Below are 19,851 nucleotides of genomic sequence, written 5' to 3' on the forward strand. Positions count from 1 at the left end.
GTGGAACAACTTGCTTCCAGAAGTTGTGAATGCTCCAACACTGAAAGTTTTCAAGAAGAGATTGGACAATCATTTATCGGAAATGGTGTAGGGTTTCCTGCCTGAGCAGTTGGACTAGAAGACCTTCAAGGTTCTTTCCAACTCTGTTATTCTATTCTATTCTATTCTATTCTATTCTATTCTCTATTCTCTATTCTCTATTCTCTTCTTTTCTCTTCTCTTCTGTTCTATTCTATTCTATTCTATTCTATTCTATTCTATTCTATTCTATTCTATTCTATTCTATTCTATTCTATTCTATTCTATTCTATTCTATTCTATTCTATTCTATTCTACCCTACCCTACCCTGCCCTGCCATGCCCTGCCCTACCCTATCCTATCCTATTCTTTGTCAAGTTTAAGTACTGTGTAATAAACATGTACTTATATACTAGTTGTTTCTTTTTCTGCCATCTTTACAGCAGTCATTTCCAACCCACGGCCTGTGGGTCACATGCAGTCCTGGACAGCTAATAATGTGATCCCACAAGACTGTAAACTTTAAAAATTAATATATGATTTTAATAAGTAATATTATTTGTTATATTTTATTTATATTTTATATGCAGCCCAATATAATTTTTCTTCACTCAATGCGGCCAGGCAAGCCAAAAGGTTGGATACCAATGCTTTAGAAGTTACGATAAATGCCACATTGGATGAGAGCACTCTAACATTTAAATTTGAAACAATTAAAGAAAATTATCTTAAATTTTAGAAACATCTGCACCAATGCTCAAAGTTTTTCTCAAAAATCAAACTGAAAGTAACTAATTGTTAATATACAGTATTAATATACCAAAGTGTTTTAATGATAAAACCAGTTATTTTCAACTGCAGATTTTACTACAGGAGCAAAATCTGGGGATAAGGTATAAATTCAATGTTCCCATCTCTCGTACTGGCAGTGGTGACAATGAAGTTGGTTTCACATGGAATCACCTCCCTTGGTCAGAGTGCTCTGCTACTTGTGCTGGAGGTAAGTTAGTTTCTAACGATCTTGAAAATTAGCTAAGTAGAAATATCTGAATTATTTATAATATAATAAAGGGAAACATATGTTGTTTATGTTAACAGAAACATTACTGTTAACAAAAATTTACTACCCACATTCTTACTTCTTGAGTTTTGGAGAGAGGCACAATGTTGATTTCTTTGTTCACCAAAAATTATAAATAAGCCCATCCTAATATACTACTATTGTACCATAAAATCAACCTACCAATACACCATCAAGTAAAACTGTATAGTTTTAACTATCAATATGTATTGGAGTTAGTTGGTTCATAAGTGGGTTGTCTGTAATAATAAAGGAGAATGTCTATGGAGATTCTCAGTTATCCAGGTCATGGTTGTCCCAAAGGTGCTTTTTTTCAAGAAGCAACTGGACTTTCTGGTTTTTCTTTGAAGATGTTTCACTTCTTATCCAGGAAGCTTTGGGGAATATTTGTAACTCAGGGTTGAAATGAAGGGCACTTGGAGTTCTCTGAAATTGATTGTTTTCTTGCAAACATTTCATTACCCAAACTAGGTATCATCATCAGTGGTAGTAAGAAGTGGAGTTTGCTCTCAGTTTATATTCTAGTGGCTTACCTTTGGCTGCTCTTAGAGGTTTTTTGGTTGGGCTGTTTATTGTTGGCGTGTTTGGCAGTTCCTTGATTGGGATATTGTTTACTTGATTGTTGGTCTGATGTTAATCTATGCTCATTTGATTGCTGATTGCTGATGGGAAGGTATTTTGGTCTTTTTGTTCCCTTTGGGTTTCTTAGTAGACTCTTTTACAACTCTGTGTGTGTGTGTGTGTGTGTGTGTGTGTGTGTGTGTGTAGAGAGAGAGAGGGAGAGAGGGAGGGAGGTCTTGGCATATTCAGGTCTTTTCCTGTGTAAGGTTGAGAGTATCTTGGCGACGTTTCCAAGATACTCTCAACCTTACATGGGAAAAGAACCAAATATGCCAAGACCTACATACCTATACCCGTGAAAACCTACAAACACACACACACACACACACACACACACACACACACACACATATTCAGGCCTGAAGATGACGAATGAGACTTCGTCGAAACGTCGCCAAGACACTTCCAATTTTACGCGGGAGAAAACCCAAATAACCAAAGACCTACATACAAACACCCACAAAAACCTCAGTATGTATACATCCTACAACATCTTGAGTCTCCAAAGACCTATGCAAGGGTCCTTTTTGTAGACTTTAGTTCAGCATTCAATACCATCATTCCAGACATTCTTCTAACTAAGCTAAACCAGCTACAGGTACCGGAACAGACTTGTAAGTGGATCACAAGCTTCCTAACAAACAGGAAGCAGCAGGTGAAACTAAGCAAGATCACATCAAATACCTGTACAATTAGCACAGGGGCCCCCCAAGGCTGTGTGCTCTCCCCACTTCTCTTCTCTCTGTATACCAATGACTGCATCTCCAATGATCCATTTGTTAAGCTACTGAAGTTCGCAGATGACACAACAGTGATTGGTCTCATTCGAGACAATGACGAATCCGCATATAGACGAGAGGTCGAACGACTAGCCTTGTGGTGCAACCAAAACAATCTGGAACTGAACACACTCAAAACCGTAGAAATGGTGGTAGACTTTAGGAAAAACCCTTCCATACTTCCACCTCTCACAATACTTGACAACACAGTATCAACAGTAGAAACCTTCAAATTTCTGGGTTCTATCATATCGCAAGATCTCAAATGGACAGCTAACATCAAAAACATCATTAAAAAAGGACAACAAAGAATGTTCTTTCTGCGCCAACTGAGTAAGCTCAAACTGCCCAAGGAGCTGCTGATCCAATTCTACAGAGGAATTATTGAGTCTGTCATTTGCACCTCTATAACTGTCTGGTTCGGTTCTGCAACCCAACAAGAAAAACACAGACTTCAGAGGATAATTAGAACTGCAGAAAAAATAATTGCTACCAACTTGCCTTCCATTGAGGACCTGTATACTGCACGAATCAAGAAGAGGGCCGTGAAAATATTTGCAGATCCCTCGCATCCTGGACATAAACTGTTTCAACTCCTACCCTCAAAACGACGCTATAGAGCACTGCACACCAGAACAACTAGACACAAGAACAGTTTTTCCCCGAAGGCCATCACTCTGCTAAACAAATAATTCCCTCAACACTGTCAGACTATTTACTGAATCTGCACTACTATTAATCGTTTCATAGTTCCCATCACCAATCTCTTTCCACTTATGACTGTATGACTATAACTTGTTGCTGGCAATCCTTATGATTTATATTGATATATCGACCATCAATTGTGTTGTAAATGTTGTACCTTGATGAACGTATCTTTTCTTTTATGTACACTGAGAGCATATGCACCAAGACAAATTCCTTGTGTGTCCAATCACACTTGGCCAATAAAAATTCTATTCTATTCTATATAAAATTTATGTCTATGTGTCTATTAAATAGTAATTTGTCAGAGTACCAGGCTTCTAGAAATTCCCTAAGCATTTGTCTAGTGATCACAATTTCCCAAGTGAAGTCTGTCAATATGTTGTAAAATAAAGAGTTTTCATCATATTTTCTGACTGCTAGTTGGTGTTCATGGATGCATTGTGCTAGTCTTCTACCTGTTTGTCCTAAGTAGTGGCTGTTGAAGTCATAGGTTGTCTGTGTTATTTGGCTTTAGAATTCATCCTATCAGCCAATTCCTACACTAATTTTATAAAAAATGTCTTAATTTGGCCTATGTAACAGCAACTGTTAAGCCTGGCATAATAGAACTTGTGTTTATTTTTAAGCATGTAATCTTCTTAATACTTTTTTAATGGAAATAGAAATATGAATTAGAAATCACGTTCCCTCTAGGGTTTAACAGTTATCCTGATTACTATCTCTTTTTAATATACTTCCACTTCAAAAAGCTGCCTCTCTCATCTTTTCTTAAACCAAACAAAAGAAAATAAATATTTAAGGGAATAAACTGCCAGGGAGAAATTGGGAGAGCGAGGAATGAAAAGGTCAACACCTCTCCTTTTAGTCCTTCCAATTATACCAAGATGTGTTTGTATCTATACTATGTTAAGAGTTGAAGAGATTAGTCTGTTGCCTGAAGCCATTTCCCTTAGTCCTTTCCAGTAACAATAACAATGTTACCTCCTTGTTTTCTCTGCCAAGAATCACTAATTATCTCCCAATTTCTCTTTTTTCCTTATTTTTAATAAGTATTTTCATCTAGTTATTGTATTTTTAAATTTATAAATTATATTATCTCTTCTGATAAGCTGAAGTGAAAAGGTATTTTAAATAAATAAACCAATAAGGATTGCTGTCTAGTTCTTACTCCTCTATCTGTGTAGATGATAATAGCTATTGGTTTTCTATCAACTGTTTTTTTGTTTCTCTTTTTATTTTTCTGTCTTAAAATTGAACCATTTGTCATTCTGTTTGATTACATAAAAGGGAAATAAAGGTTTTGTTTTATTTGCTTTTTCCTGTAGAAGTGTTGACCTTAAATTTCCTGAAAACATGGTAATATGATAACCCTGATGAAAGTGAAGAAATAAATAGGAGATGAAACTGATGAAAAACAAGTCCTAAATATACTTATTTCAGAATAACAGCCACAAAGCTGATTACCGTAATGCTTACTGTGGTGTGACCATACAGATGTATGTTTCTGCTTGAACCAGCACTAAGAAATCTGTTGATTCATTTCCTTTGTACTTAGATGATTTCTTTTGTAGCTTCCATCTCAGTTTGCATGAAAGAACGGGATTTAGAAGACCCACTAGGTAGAGCAGGGGTGTCAAAGTCGATTTCATTGAGTTTGAGGGTTGTGTTTGACCTTGGGGAGCGGAGTGAGCATGGCCAGGGTGGGCATGGCCAGCTTGACGTGACTCGTGTTGGGGGTGCCTGTGGTGCCCGAATCCTCTGCCAGCAAAAACAGGCTCCTGAGCTCCATTTTTGGCTGCGATAGCTTCCTGCAACCCTCTGCTAGCGAAAACTGAAGTCCTCCCGAGCTCCATTTTCACTGGCAGAGGCACATGGGCCAGTCCATTGCTGTTTCCAGGGCAGCCCTGCGGGCCAGATCTAAGCACGCTGTGGGCCAGATCCAGCCCCGGGCCTTGAGTTTAACACCCCTGAAGTAGAACATCACCTTTATATAATTACTTGGGAATAAGAGTAATTGAAGTCAGTGGTAGAAACTAAATATATTAATATTAGCTTTGGAGCATGGTTCTGGCAGAAAGACACAGATAGATAGATACACAAAGTATATACAGGGGACATGGTGACACAGTGGCTTAATGACACTGGAACTGCTGGACAAAAATGGTCTGCACTCTGGCAGTTTAAACCTGGCTCCATGAGATGGAGTGAGCTCGTCTCTTGATCCTTAGCTCCTGCCCACCCAGCAGTTCAAAAGCATGCAATATTGTGAGTAGATAAATTGGTATCACTTCAGTGGGAAAAACTTAGCTGCATTCACGTGTGCAGAAAATGGAAGCCAGTGCTGGACTTAGCTGGACGTGATGCATTGCAGCACAAGGCAAGGTGAGGAAAGCCCAGTAGAGGAGCCTGAAACAGCCAATAACCTGAGTACTGCCAGCTAATTGGTGTAAAGCTACTTCGCCTCCCCCCACCCCACACCTCCTGCAATAGACACACAAGCCCTGAACAAAATGAACTAGCAATCTAAGCTGTCGGGACTTCATTGTGTCTAGCATGTGTAGATTTTCCTGACATTATATTGGGTCTTCGGCTGATACTTTGCAATGCCCGGTCCGTGGTTAATAAGGCTCCCCTGATTTGTGACCTTATTCAGAGGGAGTCCGCGGACTTTATGGGCATTACGGAGACCTGGTTGGGCACAGAAGGGGGTGTACCCCTGGTTGAACTGTGCCCTCCGGGTTTCCGTGCATTCCATCAGCCGAGGGCCCAAGGTAGGGGTGGGGGGGTGGCGGTTGTGATTAAAGAAAGTCTGGAGCCGAGGGAGTCCACTGTTCCTCATAGCTGGTTGTGAATCCCTCCTTGTGAAGTGGGGCCATCGGAATCAGATGGGGCTGTTGATCACGTACCTGGCTCCTTGCTGCATGACTACAGCCCTACCTGAGCTACTAGAGGTGCTTGCTGGCGTGGCGGTTGAGATTCCCAGACTTTTAGTCTTGGGGGATTTCAACTTGACATCGGCCGGCTTGTCGTCAATGGTGGTTCAGGAGTTCCAGGCCTCCATGACGGCCTTGGACTTGATTCAAGTAACTGATGGCCCTACACACATCAGGGGAGGCACACTAGACCTGATTTTTATCTCTGGTCAGTGGGTAAATGATCTGGATTTAGGAGATATAGTGAAGGAACCGGTGTCATGGTCAGATCATTTTCTTCTTCACCTAGACTTTCGGACCGCCGCTCACCACTGCAGGGAGACGGAGCCAATGCGTTGGTTCCGTCCCAGGCGCCTGATGGACCCGGAGAGGTTCCAGATGGAGCTTGGGCCGTTTCCTGAGGATCTTACCCACGGCACGACTGAAGAACTGGTTGCGGCCTGGGAACGGGCTGCAGCTGGGGCTTTGGACCGTGTCGTGCCTTTGCGGCCTCTGACCCGGCGTAGATCTCAATTGGCTCCCTGGTTTTCCGAGGAGCTGAGAGAGATGAAACGCCGGAGAAGACGCCTAGACAGTACTTGGAGGTCTAGCCGTTCCGAGGCTGATCGGACACTAGTGAGGTCTTTTACTAGGACCTACCTAGTGGCAATGAGGGAGGCGAAGCGTTCCTACGTTTCCACCCTCATTGCATCGGCAGATAACCGCCCGGCCGCCTTGTTTCGGGTGACCCGTTCCCTCCTTCATCAAGAGGGACAGGATGACCCCTTACAGGGACGAGCTGAGGAGTTTAACGGTTATCTATACGATAAAATCGTTCAACTTCGGGATAGTTTGGACCAAGATTGCAATGATCCAACCAAGATGACAGAGACGCGTCTTGTTGAGGTTATTTGGGATGAGTTTGATTCTGTGGCTCTCGAGGACGTGGACAGGTTGCTGGGGAGGTTACATGCAACTACATGTTTACTGGACCCGTGTCCTTCCTGGTTAGTGCTGGCTGCTCAGGAAGTGACACGAGGCTGGCTCCAAGGGATTATAAATGCTTCTTTGGTGGAAGGGGTTTTCCCCGCCGCCTTGAAAGAGGCGGTGGTGAGACCTCTCCTCAAGAAGCCTTCCCTGGACCCAGCTATTTTGGGAAATTATCGTCCAGTCTCCAACCTTCGCTTTGTGGCGAAGGTTGTAGAGAGTGTGGTTGCATGGCAGCTCCCCCGGCACCTGGAGGAAGCTGTCTATCTAGACCCGTTCCAGTCCGGCTTCCAACCTGGTTATAGCACGGAGACGGCTTTGGTCGCATTGGTGGATGATCTCTGGAGGGCCAGGGACAGGGGTTGCTCCTCTGCCTTGGTCCTATTAGATCTCTCAGCGGCTTTTGATACCATCGACCATGGTATCCTGCTGCGCCAGTTGGAGGGATTGGGAGTGGGGGGCACCGTTTATCGGTGGTTCTCCTCCTATCTCTCTGACCAGTCGCAGACAGTGTTGACAGGGGGGCAGAGGTCGTCCTTGAGGTGCCTCACTTGTGGGGTGCCTCAGGGGTCGATTCTCTCGCCCACCCTGTTCAACATCTATATGAAGCCGCTGGGTGAGGTCATCAGTGGTTTCGGGGTGAGTTATCATCTGTACGCTGATGATACTCAGCTGTACTTTTCCACCCCGGACCACCCCAACGAAGCGGTTGAAGTGCTGTCCCGGTGCCTGGAAGCTGTACGGGTCTGGATGGGGAGAAACAGACTCAAGCTCAATCCCTCCAAGACAGAGTGGCTGTGGATGCCGGCATCCCGGTACAGTCAGCTGCATCCGCAGCTGACTGTTGGGGGCGAGTTAGTGGCCCCAAAGGAGGTGGTTCGCAACTTGGGCGTCCTTCTGGATGGACGGCTGTCCTTCGATGAACATCTGGCGGCCGTCTCCAGGAGGGCCTTTTACCAAGTTCGCTTGGTCCACCAGTTGCGTCCCTTCCTTGACCGGGATGCCTTATGCACGGTCACTCACGCTCTGGTTACGTCTAGGTCAGATTATTGTAATGCTCTCTACATGGGGCTGCCCTTGAGGTGCACCCGGAGGCTACAGTTAGTCCAGAATGCAGCTGCACGAGTAGTAACGGGAGCCGCTCGTGGCTCCCACGTGACATCACTGCTCCGTAGTCTGCACTGGCTTCCTGTGGTTTTTCAGGTGCGCTTCAAGATTTTGGTTACCATCTTTAAAGCGCTCCATGGCTTAGGACCCGGGTACTTACGAGACTGCCTGCTGTTACCCTTTGTCTCCCACCGACCCGTACGCTCTCACAGAGAGGGTCTCCTCAGGGTGCCGTCCGCCAAACAGTGTCGGCTGGCGGCCCCCAGAGTAGGGCTTCTCTGTGGGGGCAGTGACGCTCTGGAACGAACTTCCCCCTGGCCTGCGTCAAGTGCCTGATCTTCGGACCTTCCGTCGTGAGCTTAAAACATATTTATTCACTCAAGCGGGACTGGCATAATAGCGTTGAATTTTAATTGGGTTTTCTTAATATTTTAAAATTTAAAATTTAAATTTTTAATTATCAGCCTTTATAATTTGCTATGTTTTAAATGTTGTTTTAATTGTATATATTCTGTTTTTATTTTGGCTGTACACCGCCCTGAGTCCTTCGGGAGAAGGGCGGTATAAAAATTTAATAAAATAAAAAATAAATAAATAAAATAAATAAATATATGCCATATGCTAAATAATAAACAATATATATATTGCTTGAGGCTCAGTTTTAGTGTGAGTTGATAAATCTAGATTGTTTTAAATTCAAGAGTATAGTATAGTAGCTATTATGTGGTTATTATTTAGGTTTGGGACTGATTAATTTTTTAGTTTCTTCTTTAGTATATGTTAAAGTAACTGATTCATATTCTCTGTAATCTGCTTGTCTTTCTTTTTACTATTCTGCCACTTTGATATTAATACGAGCAATCCTTTAATCTGTTTGCTATTTCTGACAATCCTAAAGATATTTTGTTAGCAATTTGCTCCTCAAATTTATTCTTTGTTAGGTTTATTGTAATTATATAACAAAACATTGGCTTTCGATTAAATTATAAAATAGTTACACATTTACCTATGCTACACAAAAACAACTTTGGTGTAGTAGCTAAGGTATCAGGCTAGAAATCAGGAGACCACGAGTTCTAGTCCCATTTTAGGCACAAAGCACAAAGCCAGCTGGATGACCTTGGGCTAGTCACTTTCTCTGCCCTGGGAAGGAGGCAATGGTTTCAGAAGTGGTTTGCAACTAGTCATTGGTCCAGTCCCCCCCCCCCCCAAAAAAACCCCACAATGTTCTTGTGGAGACAAAACAAGAAATTGATAGATATGATCTTTTTTCAGTGTTTTTTATTCTTGATAATTTTAAGAACACCCAGGGCCGTGGGTGGCTCAGGCTGTAAGATAGCCTGTTATTAAACACAGCTGCTTGCAATTACTGCAGGCTCGAGTCCCACCAGGCCCAAGGTTGACTCAGCCTTCCATTCTTTATAAGGTAGGTAAAATGAGGACCCAGAATGTTGGGGGGGCAATAAGTTGACTTTGTATATAAATATACAAAATAGGATGAGACTATATTGCCTTACACAATGTAAGCCGCCCTGAGTCTTCGGAGAAGGGCAGGATATAAATGTAAAAAATAAAAATAAAAGATGTGTAGTCTTCGACTCCCAAAGTTCTCGAGGCAACATGCTGGTTAGGGAGGTAAATCTTAAAATTGCCAAGATTGAGAAAAATATTTTAACACACAAATCAAAATGAAATATAAATGGGATAAATAAGATGTGAAAAGATTGCTTCTAATCAAACAATTTGTGGTGCAAGGTATTTTCCAGGATGACATCCCATGTGGGAGCTGGAGCTGTATATCCAGCCTCAATGACATGTCCAAACTTTGAGGTTGAGTCTTGTTTAACTATATACCAGCATATATTTATTTGGGATTGGACACGTTTAGAGGTCCTTGAACTCTGGTATGATATATTCCATTCTTTTCTGAGAAGGGCAACAATTTCATTTGGAAATCATGTTCCATAATCTGATTTTATGTTTCAGAAGTCCCAGCATATTTCTGATAGTAACATAATAGCAATTATGTGATAAAAGTTTTGTATGATAGAATCACAGGATTATGTAGTGAAGTATTGGATCCTGCCCTGTGCTTTATCATATATGCTTCTAATGCCTACTTCATAGGTATGAAAAATATATTCCACCAGAGGGACACTCTTTAGCTTAGTTTGAGCTTAATTGTAAACACTTGAGTCAGTTGCCAGACCTTTCACCAAACAGGCATAATAAATTCACCCATTAGTGGAATTTGCTGTGGGAAGAATGCTTTTAGCATTAAGTCTGATACATCTGTGCTCACCTGTTAACCACCACCACTACACTACCACTACCACTACCACTACCACTACATATAATACTTTCTTAAAGGCACCAAAGGCACCATTAAATTAACCATTTGTACTTATAACTTTAGCCTCAATATAATCAGTCCTATCAATATCAACTAATTCATTTTCAAGAATATAAAGGGGGAATATACAATAAAATATGCAGCATTTGGCTTTGCAGTGGTGAATCCCATTATAAAATCTAGCATTTATATTAAGTGGTTTTATGATATTTGCTACCAATATTATAAAACCACTGATAATTGAAATTTTGAATTAATCAGCCCTATCTCCACTGCGACTGCTGCCCTCTCAGCTACTAAGTATTCTACTTGAAAAAAAATATTACTTGGGGTTCTGTTTTGAAGGTGAAATTCACAAAGGTCTGTGGATCAAAGACATTATAATAATATCTAGTGCTTTATTCTATTGGCCATTCTAATGGATGATAGATTTCGGTTCCAAAATTGGTCTTCTTGTTATTGGACTTGTTTTAGTACTGGTGCAAAAGTCTAGATTCTGAGTTGTTTCACTGCTTGATATATGACTCCCATTATTGAACTGGCTTTTTCTAAAATGACTATTATATTCTTGGAAGCACCTCTGAGCCACTGGTATCAGTCATCGTACCTCAAGTATTAATGTTAGTTTTAACAGCCACACTCTTACCCATTCATAGTTACCATCCAAAGAACCAGCATCATACTTGACAAGTAGTACAACAATTCTTCCTAAGTGGCTGACATCCATAACTGTGGCTGCCATCTTTAATTTTACCTGACATCCTTGTGCTTTGTGCTATATAGTCATCATTTGCTAAACAAATAATTCCCTCAACACTGTCAAACTATTTACTAAATCTGCACTACTATTAATCTTCTCATCATTCCCATCACCCATCTCCTTCCACTTATGACTGTATGATTGTAACTTTGTTGCTTGTATCCTTACGATTTATACTGATATTGATTGTTTCTGATTGCTTATTTGTACCCTATGACTATCATTAAGTGTTTTAAGTGTTGTACCTTGATGAACATATCTTTTCTTTTATGTACACTAAGAGCATATGCACCAAGACAAATTCCTTGTGTGTCCAATCACACTTAGCCAATAAAATTCTATTCTATTCTATTCTATTCTATTCTATTCTATTCTATTCTATTCTATTCTATTTCTCTATTAATTATTAGGAGCACATCTGTGTTATATAAAGAGCTCCTATATGAAAAATGACTGTTCTATTCAGGTCTGACCTTCCTTAGCTTTTCAATATTGGCCAGCTAGATACTGCCACCTGCTGTGATTGTTGAAATATTAGCAAATAATGTTAGGAAAAATAAAAATATTTAAAGTATTAACATTGCGTAATTCACCTGTTGCGAACTATGCATTTAGTTTTTTTAAGACTCTCAAAATAATTATCCCAAAACAAATTCATGAAGTTAATGTGATTTCTTATTATTTTAGATAGATATTAGAAGTAATGCTAAGAAAATACTGGAAAATATTGAAAAATATTAAAATAGGAATTAAATTGTAATATTAAGGTAAAGGTAAAGGTTCCCCTCGCACATATGTTCCTGACTCTAGGGGGCAGTGCTCAATGTCATTTCAAAGCCGAAGAGCCAGCGCTGTCCGAAGACGTCTCCATGGTCATGTGGCCAGCATGACTAAATGCCAAAGGCGCACGGAACTCTGTTACCGTCCCACCAAAGGTGGTCCCTATTTTTCTACTTACATTTTTTACGTGCTTTCGAACTGCTAGGTTGGCAGAAGCTGGGACAAGTAACGGGAACTCACTCTGTTACGCGGCACTAGGGATTCAAACCGCTGAACTGCCGACCTTTCGATTGACAAGCTCAGCTTCTTAGCCTCTGAGCCACCACGTTTCTTAAATTGTAATATTAGAGTTTCATTATTGTTTGGCAAAGCAAAGACCAATAAATATTTTATTAGAAAAAACTATTTCAGATTCTCTCAGTTTCATTCCCTATGAATTTATCTCATGTATTGCAAGACTATTTTTTCACTTAAACATAAAATAGATTTTGATATTTCTTAATCCAACCATTTAATTGACATTCTTAGAAAATCAAGTTTTTCTATGTTTTTTTTTTCTTTTGCAAATGGAAACATCTCTGCTTAGAGTGATATTGATTAAGAAATCATTATCACAGAAATATATGTACAGTACAAATACAGATTGTGTTGAAGTGTGCTTCCAGACAAGTAATTGTAATTGTTGACGTCTAGATCGGTTAATCAGTTAATCAAAATCTTGTTTTATTATTACTTTTAATGCTTTTATTTACCACATCAATTAAAATGAAAAATAAAAAATAAAATTACTGAATAATGTGTTTTGATGTATAGCAGTAAGAATTAGATATCTGAAATCAACTTTAAATTGCAAAAAAAAAAAAAACTGTGGAAAGGAAGGTACAGAAGCTGCACCGCTATTGAATTTGCAGTTTACTTCAACTGATAAAACAGGATAGGGCATCTCTAGAGCTGAATGTTGCTGGCAACCATCAAGCAGGTACTTGATATCTTTCTTTTTTATACCTTCAAGAAAGTAGTGAAGGTACTTTGGCCTTCCATTACTTTGGAAAGTAATGAAGGCCAGAGAATCCTGGGTAGATTATAGTCTATGACTTAACTGAGCTACAGGGTCACAGATTTGCTTGGTTTAAAATAAGGGGGGAAAATAAAAACCAATTTCATTCTACTCCTTCCTAAGGTATGCAGAAACAAGAAATAGTATGCAAAAGACTAGATGACAGCTCTGTAGTCCAGAACAATTACTGTGATCCCGATAGTAAATTACCTGAAAATCAAAGAGCCTGCAACACTGAGCCTTGTCCACCCGAGTAAGTACTTCTTTATTCTGTTCCATACTATTTATATCTCCAGACTGAAATTACTGCAATGGAATCACAGGGAAATTAGTCCAAAATTGAATTAAGAGCGGATCCAATGAACAATTATTATATATATAGCAATAGTATTTAGACTTACATACTACTTCATAGTGCTTTACAGCCCTTTCTAAAAGGTTTACAGAGTCAGCATATTGCCCCAACAATCTGGGCATTATTTTACCCACCTCGGAAGGATGGAAAGCTGAGTCAACCTTGAGCTGGTGAGAATCAAACTGCTGGCAGTTGGCAGAGTTAGCCTGCAATACTGCATTCTAATCAATGTACCACTACAGCTTTGAATATAACTTTTCAATGAATGAATGAAATTATGTTATTTTTGTGGCTTGCTAATGCAAGTGAGTGATCTGCCATTTTATTAATCATAAATAAAATATAAATAATGTAATGCTAATTTAATTAGCACTTTTTAAAATAACGTTTGAGAATTCACTGTTTCCCCCTTGCCAGTGGTAGGTTGCTACCAGTTCGCACCGGATCGAGCAAGCGCACACACGAGCGAACCAGTAGCAACAGGAACCCGCCCCTGCCCCCTGCCTATCTCCTTGGTTGCAAATACTCTAGAAAGCCAGCTAGATGGATTTTCTTTACTGTGAACCATTCTGGAACAGTAATATCCTTATCGAAATTCCACATGAGACTGCTGCAGGATATAGTTTGTAGGATTGTTATGCTACTAGAGTAACCATCTAGGATAGATCTTTTCTTGTTTTAATAAATTTCATGCAAGATAGGCAGCACTAGAATAAAACTTGGGAAGCTATATTATGTAAAATATATTAATTATTTCCTCAGTTACATTTTGCAGCATTATATAATTGAGACTAAAATTCTGATTTATTGAATCAGAACTATTATATATTTTTATGCAGTATGTAGTTTTTTCATACTTTCAGTTATGCACATTCAGGTTGGGGTAATCAGTTCATTTCTTAAACTAAAATAATTTTCTAATATTCTTTCGACAGATGGTTTATAGGCGATTGGTCAGAATGCAGTAAGACCTGTGATGGAGGAACGAGATCACGAACTGTTCTATGTATCAGGAAGATTGGACCTTCAGAAGAAGAGACATTGGAGAGCACTCATTGTTTAACACATCACCCAGTTGAAAAAGAGTCCTGTAACAACCAGTCTTGCCCCCCACAGTGGGTTCCTTTGGATTGGTCAGAAGTGAGTGATCTTGAAAATTCCCTAAGTAACCACTTTACACACATCAATACTGCAACAAGATATATTACAATGTATCTAACTTGCTACTCTAACTTACTAAATGTGATAGAGTCCAGCACTCACAAATTTTTGTCTTCTGTAAATCATGGTCTGGGATTGCACAACATGCTAGCGTAAAACTCGAATGGAACTACTACTAGTTCTCAAGTTACAACCATTCATTTAGCAACTGTTCGAATTTACAATATCATTGGAAAAAGTGACTTACAATCAGTCCTTACACTCACACTGCCACAGCATTCCCATGAAATCAAAATTTGGGTGCTTGGCAGCCAGCATTTATTTATGTTATACAGCATCCTGGAGTCATGTGTTCATCATTTGCAACCTTCCAGTCAGCTTCTGATAAGAAAAGACAAGGGGAGGGGGAAATCTAAATTTACTTAGCGGTCCTGTGATTCACTTCGCAACTGCAGTAATTTGCTTAACAACCATGGCAAAAAAGTAGTAAAATCAGGCATGACTCACTGATAAGCAACTGCTTTGGCTATCAGGAGAATTTCGGATTCTAACTGAGGTGGTAAGTTAAGGATTTCCTATATGTAGTTTGTACCTGGCATTTTATGGGGAGCCATACTAGCAAATACTCTTTCAGCTATATTCCTTTAGTACTTCAACCATACATTGAGAAGTTTGTTACTCCATACTGAAAAAGTGGATTCTGTAACCTGATAGTCCAAATTCTAAACTCAATACTAATCAATATTAATTCAAAAGAGCTGATTCTGTGCACAGTATTAAATAGTACATTTCATGAATTTGAATTAATTTATATTTATTTAATTCCATATTATTCCTTAATTGAACATTTCTTGAGCAGCTTATAGTATGGTAACATTACACTTGTATTAATATTTTTTTTTCAGTATCTTGCATAATTGAGTTAGAATTATGAGAATAGGAGGGGCAGGGCACTGAAGTACATTTTTTTTTATTCCCAACTAGTAATTTCTTCCTTATTTAACTGGAAATGAGACCCCATCTACCCCACTTATTTTATCCTTATTCAAACCTATCCAAGTTTCTATCAGCAGACAGAGTGATTACTACATAAAGGTTTTAAAGTATACTTAAAATTCTAAATTCTCTATCTATAAAAAACACAGATATGACCAAAACTATTGGTACTCCTCCAGTTCCTTTTCCCAAAATCCCAATTTATCATCAAATAAGTTGAAACTGATACAAAGCAATGTCATCCACCATTCTTTATTCTTTAGTCCATAGAACAGACACTTTGCTTTGCTTGTATGATTTAGCACATTCTTATAGATAATAAAACCAACGAAAATCGTATGTGTCAATCTAGATTTAAAGACTTAACTTTACCTATTAAATAACATAGTTCAGTGTAAAGATAGAGTTGCCGATATGTTATTGTGCCTTACAAGTGAATTAACCATTTCATTTGATGTAGAACTTTTAAAATATTTTTCAATAATTTACACTTTACATGATGACACAGTGACGATGTAAGTTTAACACCCCTGTACTATAGGTTTTTCTTGCTTTTTTTGGAATTTTTTTATTTTTTAATGCAAACAAACATAAAAACATCTTCAATCCAAATACAGTGTATCGGTAGGTTGATTATGAATCTTTTGTGCAATTTCAACACATACATATTAATTTGTCTAATCTTACATTTTGTCAATCTAATATATATCCAAATGTTTTGATCAACTGATCCTTTAATTAACTATAGTCTAATGAGAGTTTATTCTCTCATTTCATGTAAATTATTCTAAGAATGTTTTATCTTATTACATCATTTATTACATCATCTTAAATCAATTGTATCATTCAACAATTCATTCCTTATAAAAACCTCTCTCAAATCTTTTTTAACATATTTAAATGTTAATAAATTAATTTGATAAAATAAATCCCATATCTTATAATATTGTTTATCTTCCTGCTCTCTAAATTCAAATGTCAAACTACTCATTTCTGCGCATTCCATTATTTTTTTATAATTTCATCTTGCAATGGTAATTTCTCACTTTTCCAATCCTTAGCAAACACAATCCTAGCTGCTGTTACTAAATTTACAAACAAATATCTCAATTCTCTATTATAAGTTTCAGGTATGATCCCCAATAGAAAAACTTCTGGCTTTAAGATCTATATGCTTTTTTATCATTTTTCCAACCATGTGTGGATAGGTGTTTTTTTTAATAGGGCTATGTTGTTAATGTTTCAGCTTTTCACAATTTAAAGTATTTGATTTTAAAAATCATGTGTATGTTTGGCTTATAGTGTACTCCAAAATGTGGACCTGGTTTTAAGCATCGTATTGTTCTCTGCAAAAGCAGCGATCTTTCAAAAACATTTCCAGTTGCACATTGTCAAGAAGAAAGCAAACCACCTGTCCGCATGCGCTGCAGCTTGGGCAGGTGTCCTCCACCACGATGGGTCACAGGAGACTGGGGACAGGTAACGTAGGCAGGCTTCTTGAATATCTAAAGTGGTACTGAAGTTCGAGGACTAGACATGAGTCTGCTGCAACAATAATTAACATACAACACTTATGAATAAATTTGCAGTGATATATATGTTTATCGGCTTCTGTAATGGTTCCCTCAAATGACTTTAGGTGAAAAAAAAGTTGGGTGTGATTTCACAGACCTCAGAAATGGATATAAGAATAAAAGTCTCCTATTATTTCATATTGCCATATTTAAAGGATATTCTCTGAGACTTCCAAATGGTCACCGCATGAAATAAATATATAATTGTTGTTTGCAGATATCTTCACCTGAGATCACAAGTATGGCTGCATGATACCATAACTTTACTCAGTCTTAATATTTTGTTTCTATAATACACCATCTTCTCAATTCATAGTACAATAGATCTTTTTTATTTGCAATGGGAAGAACGTTTTGCAAAAATAAATAAAATAACTGCTAGTTAGCAGCCTCATTAAAAGAGATGGAAAATGTGCTATTTGTTAGAAGATATGTCATAGTCTATGATGTATATACTAACAAACAGCACATTTTCCATCTCTTTTAATGAGGCTGCTAACTAGCAATTATTTTAAAAAAGAATGAAAGAAAGCAGCATTTCTAACTGAAAGCTGCTTCTGGAAGAAACAGAATAATAAGCAGGTAATTAATATAGAAACAAAATACAGGTGGTCCTTTCTTAACAACCACTGGTTTAGTAACCAAGCAGTAGTTGTGACTGGTCCTTAAAGTTCTGGCCATTGCAGAATCTCCACAGTCACATAATTGCAATCTGGACATCCAGATTGGGATTACAACGTCACATTGTCTCACAGTCATGTGGTCACCATTTGTGACTTTCTTTATTGGCTTCCTACAAATCAGGTCACTTGGGAAGCCAGCAGATGATTGCAAGTGGCAGTTATGTGATGTCCTTGCTTAACAAAAGTATGGAATTCTCTTAATGATGGCAACCGGAAGTTTTGGAACTGGTGGTGCTAAGCAGCGCAGTCATGCAATATTACACTTTATAATCGCATCGCTTAGTAACAGAAATTTCAGTCCCAATTATGTTGTTAACTGAGAACTACCTGTACACTGGCTGATTTACATCGTGCAATGTAGCTCTAATCAGACTTTTCTACCACTGTCCTATATAGTATTTCCACAAGCATTGTAAGTAAGTTTAGGATCTTATTGCTTTTTTTAGTTACTGAGACTTTGACATTTGTTCCCCCCCTCCTTTCTTTTCATTTTTTTCTGACATAGTGTTCTGCACAGTGTGGTCTTGGACAACAGATGAGAACTGTGCAGTGTCTCTCATATACTGGGCAAGGTTCCAGTGATTGCCCTGATACTCTTCGGCCTCCATCAATGCAGCAATGTGAGAGCAAATGTGACAGTACCCCTGTCTCTAATGCAGAAGGTAAAGTTGCTTTTACTAATGTTAACATTTTAAAATATTAATATAAATCATTAATATAAATCATAATATTCAGACTGAATTTTATTACCTGAATACCTAGCATAGTGTCCGTTGGTGCCCAAGAATTTTCTTTGATACACATTGGAATCCATGCTATGTTTGACTTAATTTCTTTTAAAGATTCTTTTAATTTAAGTTTAAACACCAGGCTAGTTTGAAACAGGAAATTATCAGTTTCATCTCTGGCAAGTTCAGCTCATAAATGAACATAAACAAAAGATCTGGTTATCTAAGAATGACAACTGATCACATTTAACGTCTGTTGTAACTCTTCTTAAACATTTAACTGGAAAATTAGAGCATTTTAATATTAGTGGTTAAGGGCCAGACTAGAAACTGAAAGACTATGAGTTCTAGTCCTTGGGCCAATTACTGTCTCTTAGTTCTAGGGAGTAGACAGTGGTTCCACTTCTGAAAATGTTGCCAAAAAAACTAGAGGGACTAGTCCAGTCAATTGTCACAAGTCATTACTGACTCAAAGGCACCAACAAAATCTGATGGAACCTTCAAAGCAGGCCCTTTTGGTGACTGCCCGGGTTTTGGAACAGCCAATCTGGAATCCCTAACCTCTTTAGCCTTCCAGAGAGCTGTGAAGGCCTGGCTATTCCTTCAAAAATTGGATTAGGATGGGGTTGTGAAGTGTGGGGGGGTACATTTGTTTTTAATCTTGTTTTATGGTCTGTTGTGAGCTGCCTAGAATCGTTATATGAGATAGGCAGACATAGAAAGTGCTTTAAATAAACAAACATTATTTTTGTTTTTCAAAGTGAGATGTTATCAGGGTGTATTTGGTCTAGCTTATCTAATACTTTAAAAATTATAAATTTCTAATAGAGACATTCATAAAATGATAATCTTGCTGTTCTTTTATCTGTTTTTGTACAGGAGTTAATTTTTTGTAGTTGCTTTGTCCTTTAAAATATTTCAGTAGCTGAAAATTGGTTTTTCAGATCTAAATATTTCATAGAAGTTAATTGAAAATCACTTTGATCAGAAAGGAAATAGCTAATGTGTGGACTTCGTTAGAAACAATTTTTCCAGTCTAACAATATGTTCATACAAATTTTCTTCCATCTGCTTCAGAATAACTGTTGGTTATAATTAAATAGAAGAAGACATTTCAATCCATCTGCTAGCCAGAACAGTGTCTTCCCTCAGCTTTACCTTTCCATACTGGTTTTAACCAAGACTAAAGA

The 19,851-nt window shown here is 38.5% G+C and overlaps 1 protein-coding gene across 1 annotated transcript in view; it reads left to right on the top strand.

Annotated features, from left to right (window-relative positions):
* Positions 1–19,851, top strand: part of ADAMTS6 (ADAM metallopeptidase with thrombospondin type 1 motif 6) — a 157,153-nt gene that overhangs the window by 133,581 nt on the left and 3,721 nt on the right. The window contains exons 20-24 of the mRNA XM_058170119.1: positions 881–1,019; positions 13,288–13,417; positions 14,455–14,659; positions 16,979–17,155; positions 18,439–18,595. Coding sequence (XP_058026102.1) covers positions 881–1,019; positions 13,288–13,417; positions 14,455–14,659; positions 16,979–17,155; positions 18,439–18,595 — 808 coding nt within the window. The remainder of the gene's footprint in view (positions 1–880; positions 1,020–13,287; positions 13,418–14,454; positions 14,660–16,978; positions 17,156–18,438; positions 18,596–19,851) is intronic.

The sequence above is a fragment of the Ahaetulla prasina genome, chromosome 2 (genome assembly GCF_028640845.1).
Source record: "Ahaetulla prasina isolate Xishuangbanna chromosome 2, ASM2864084v1, whole genome shotgun sequence".
NCBI lineage: Eukaryota > Metazoa > Chordata > Lepidosauria > Squamata > Colubridae > Ahaetulla > Ahaetulla prasina.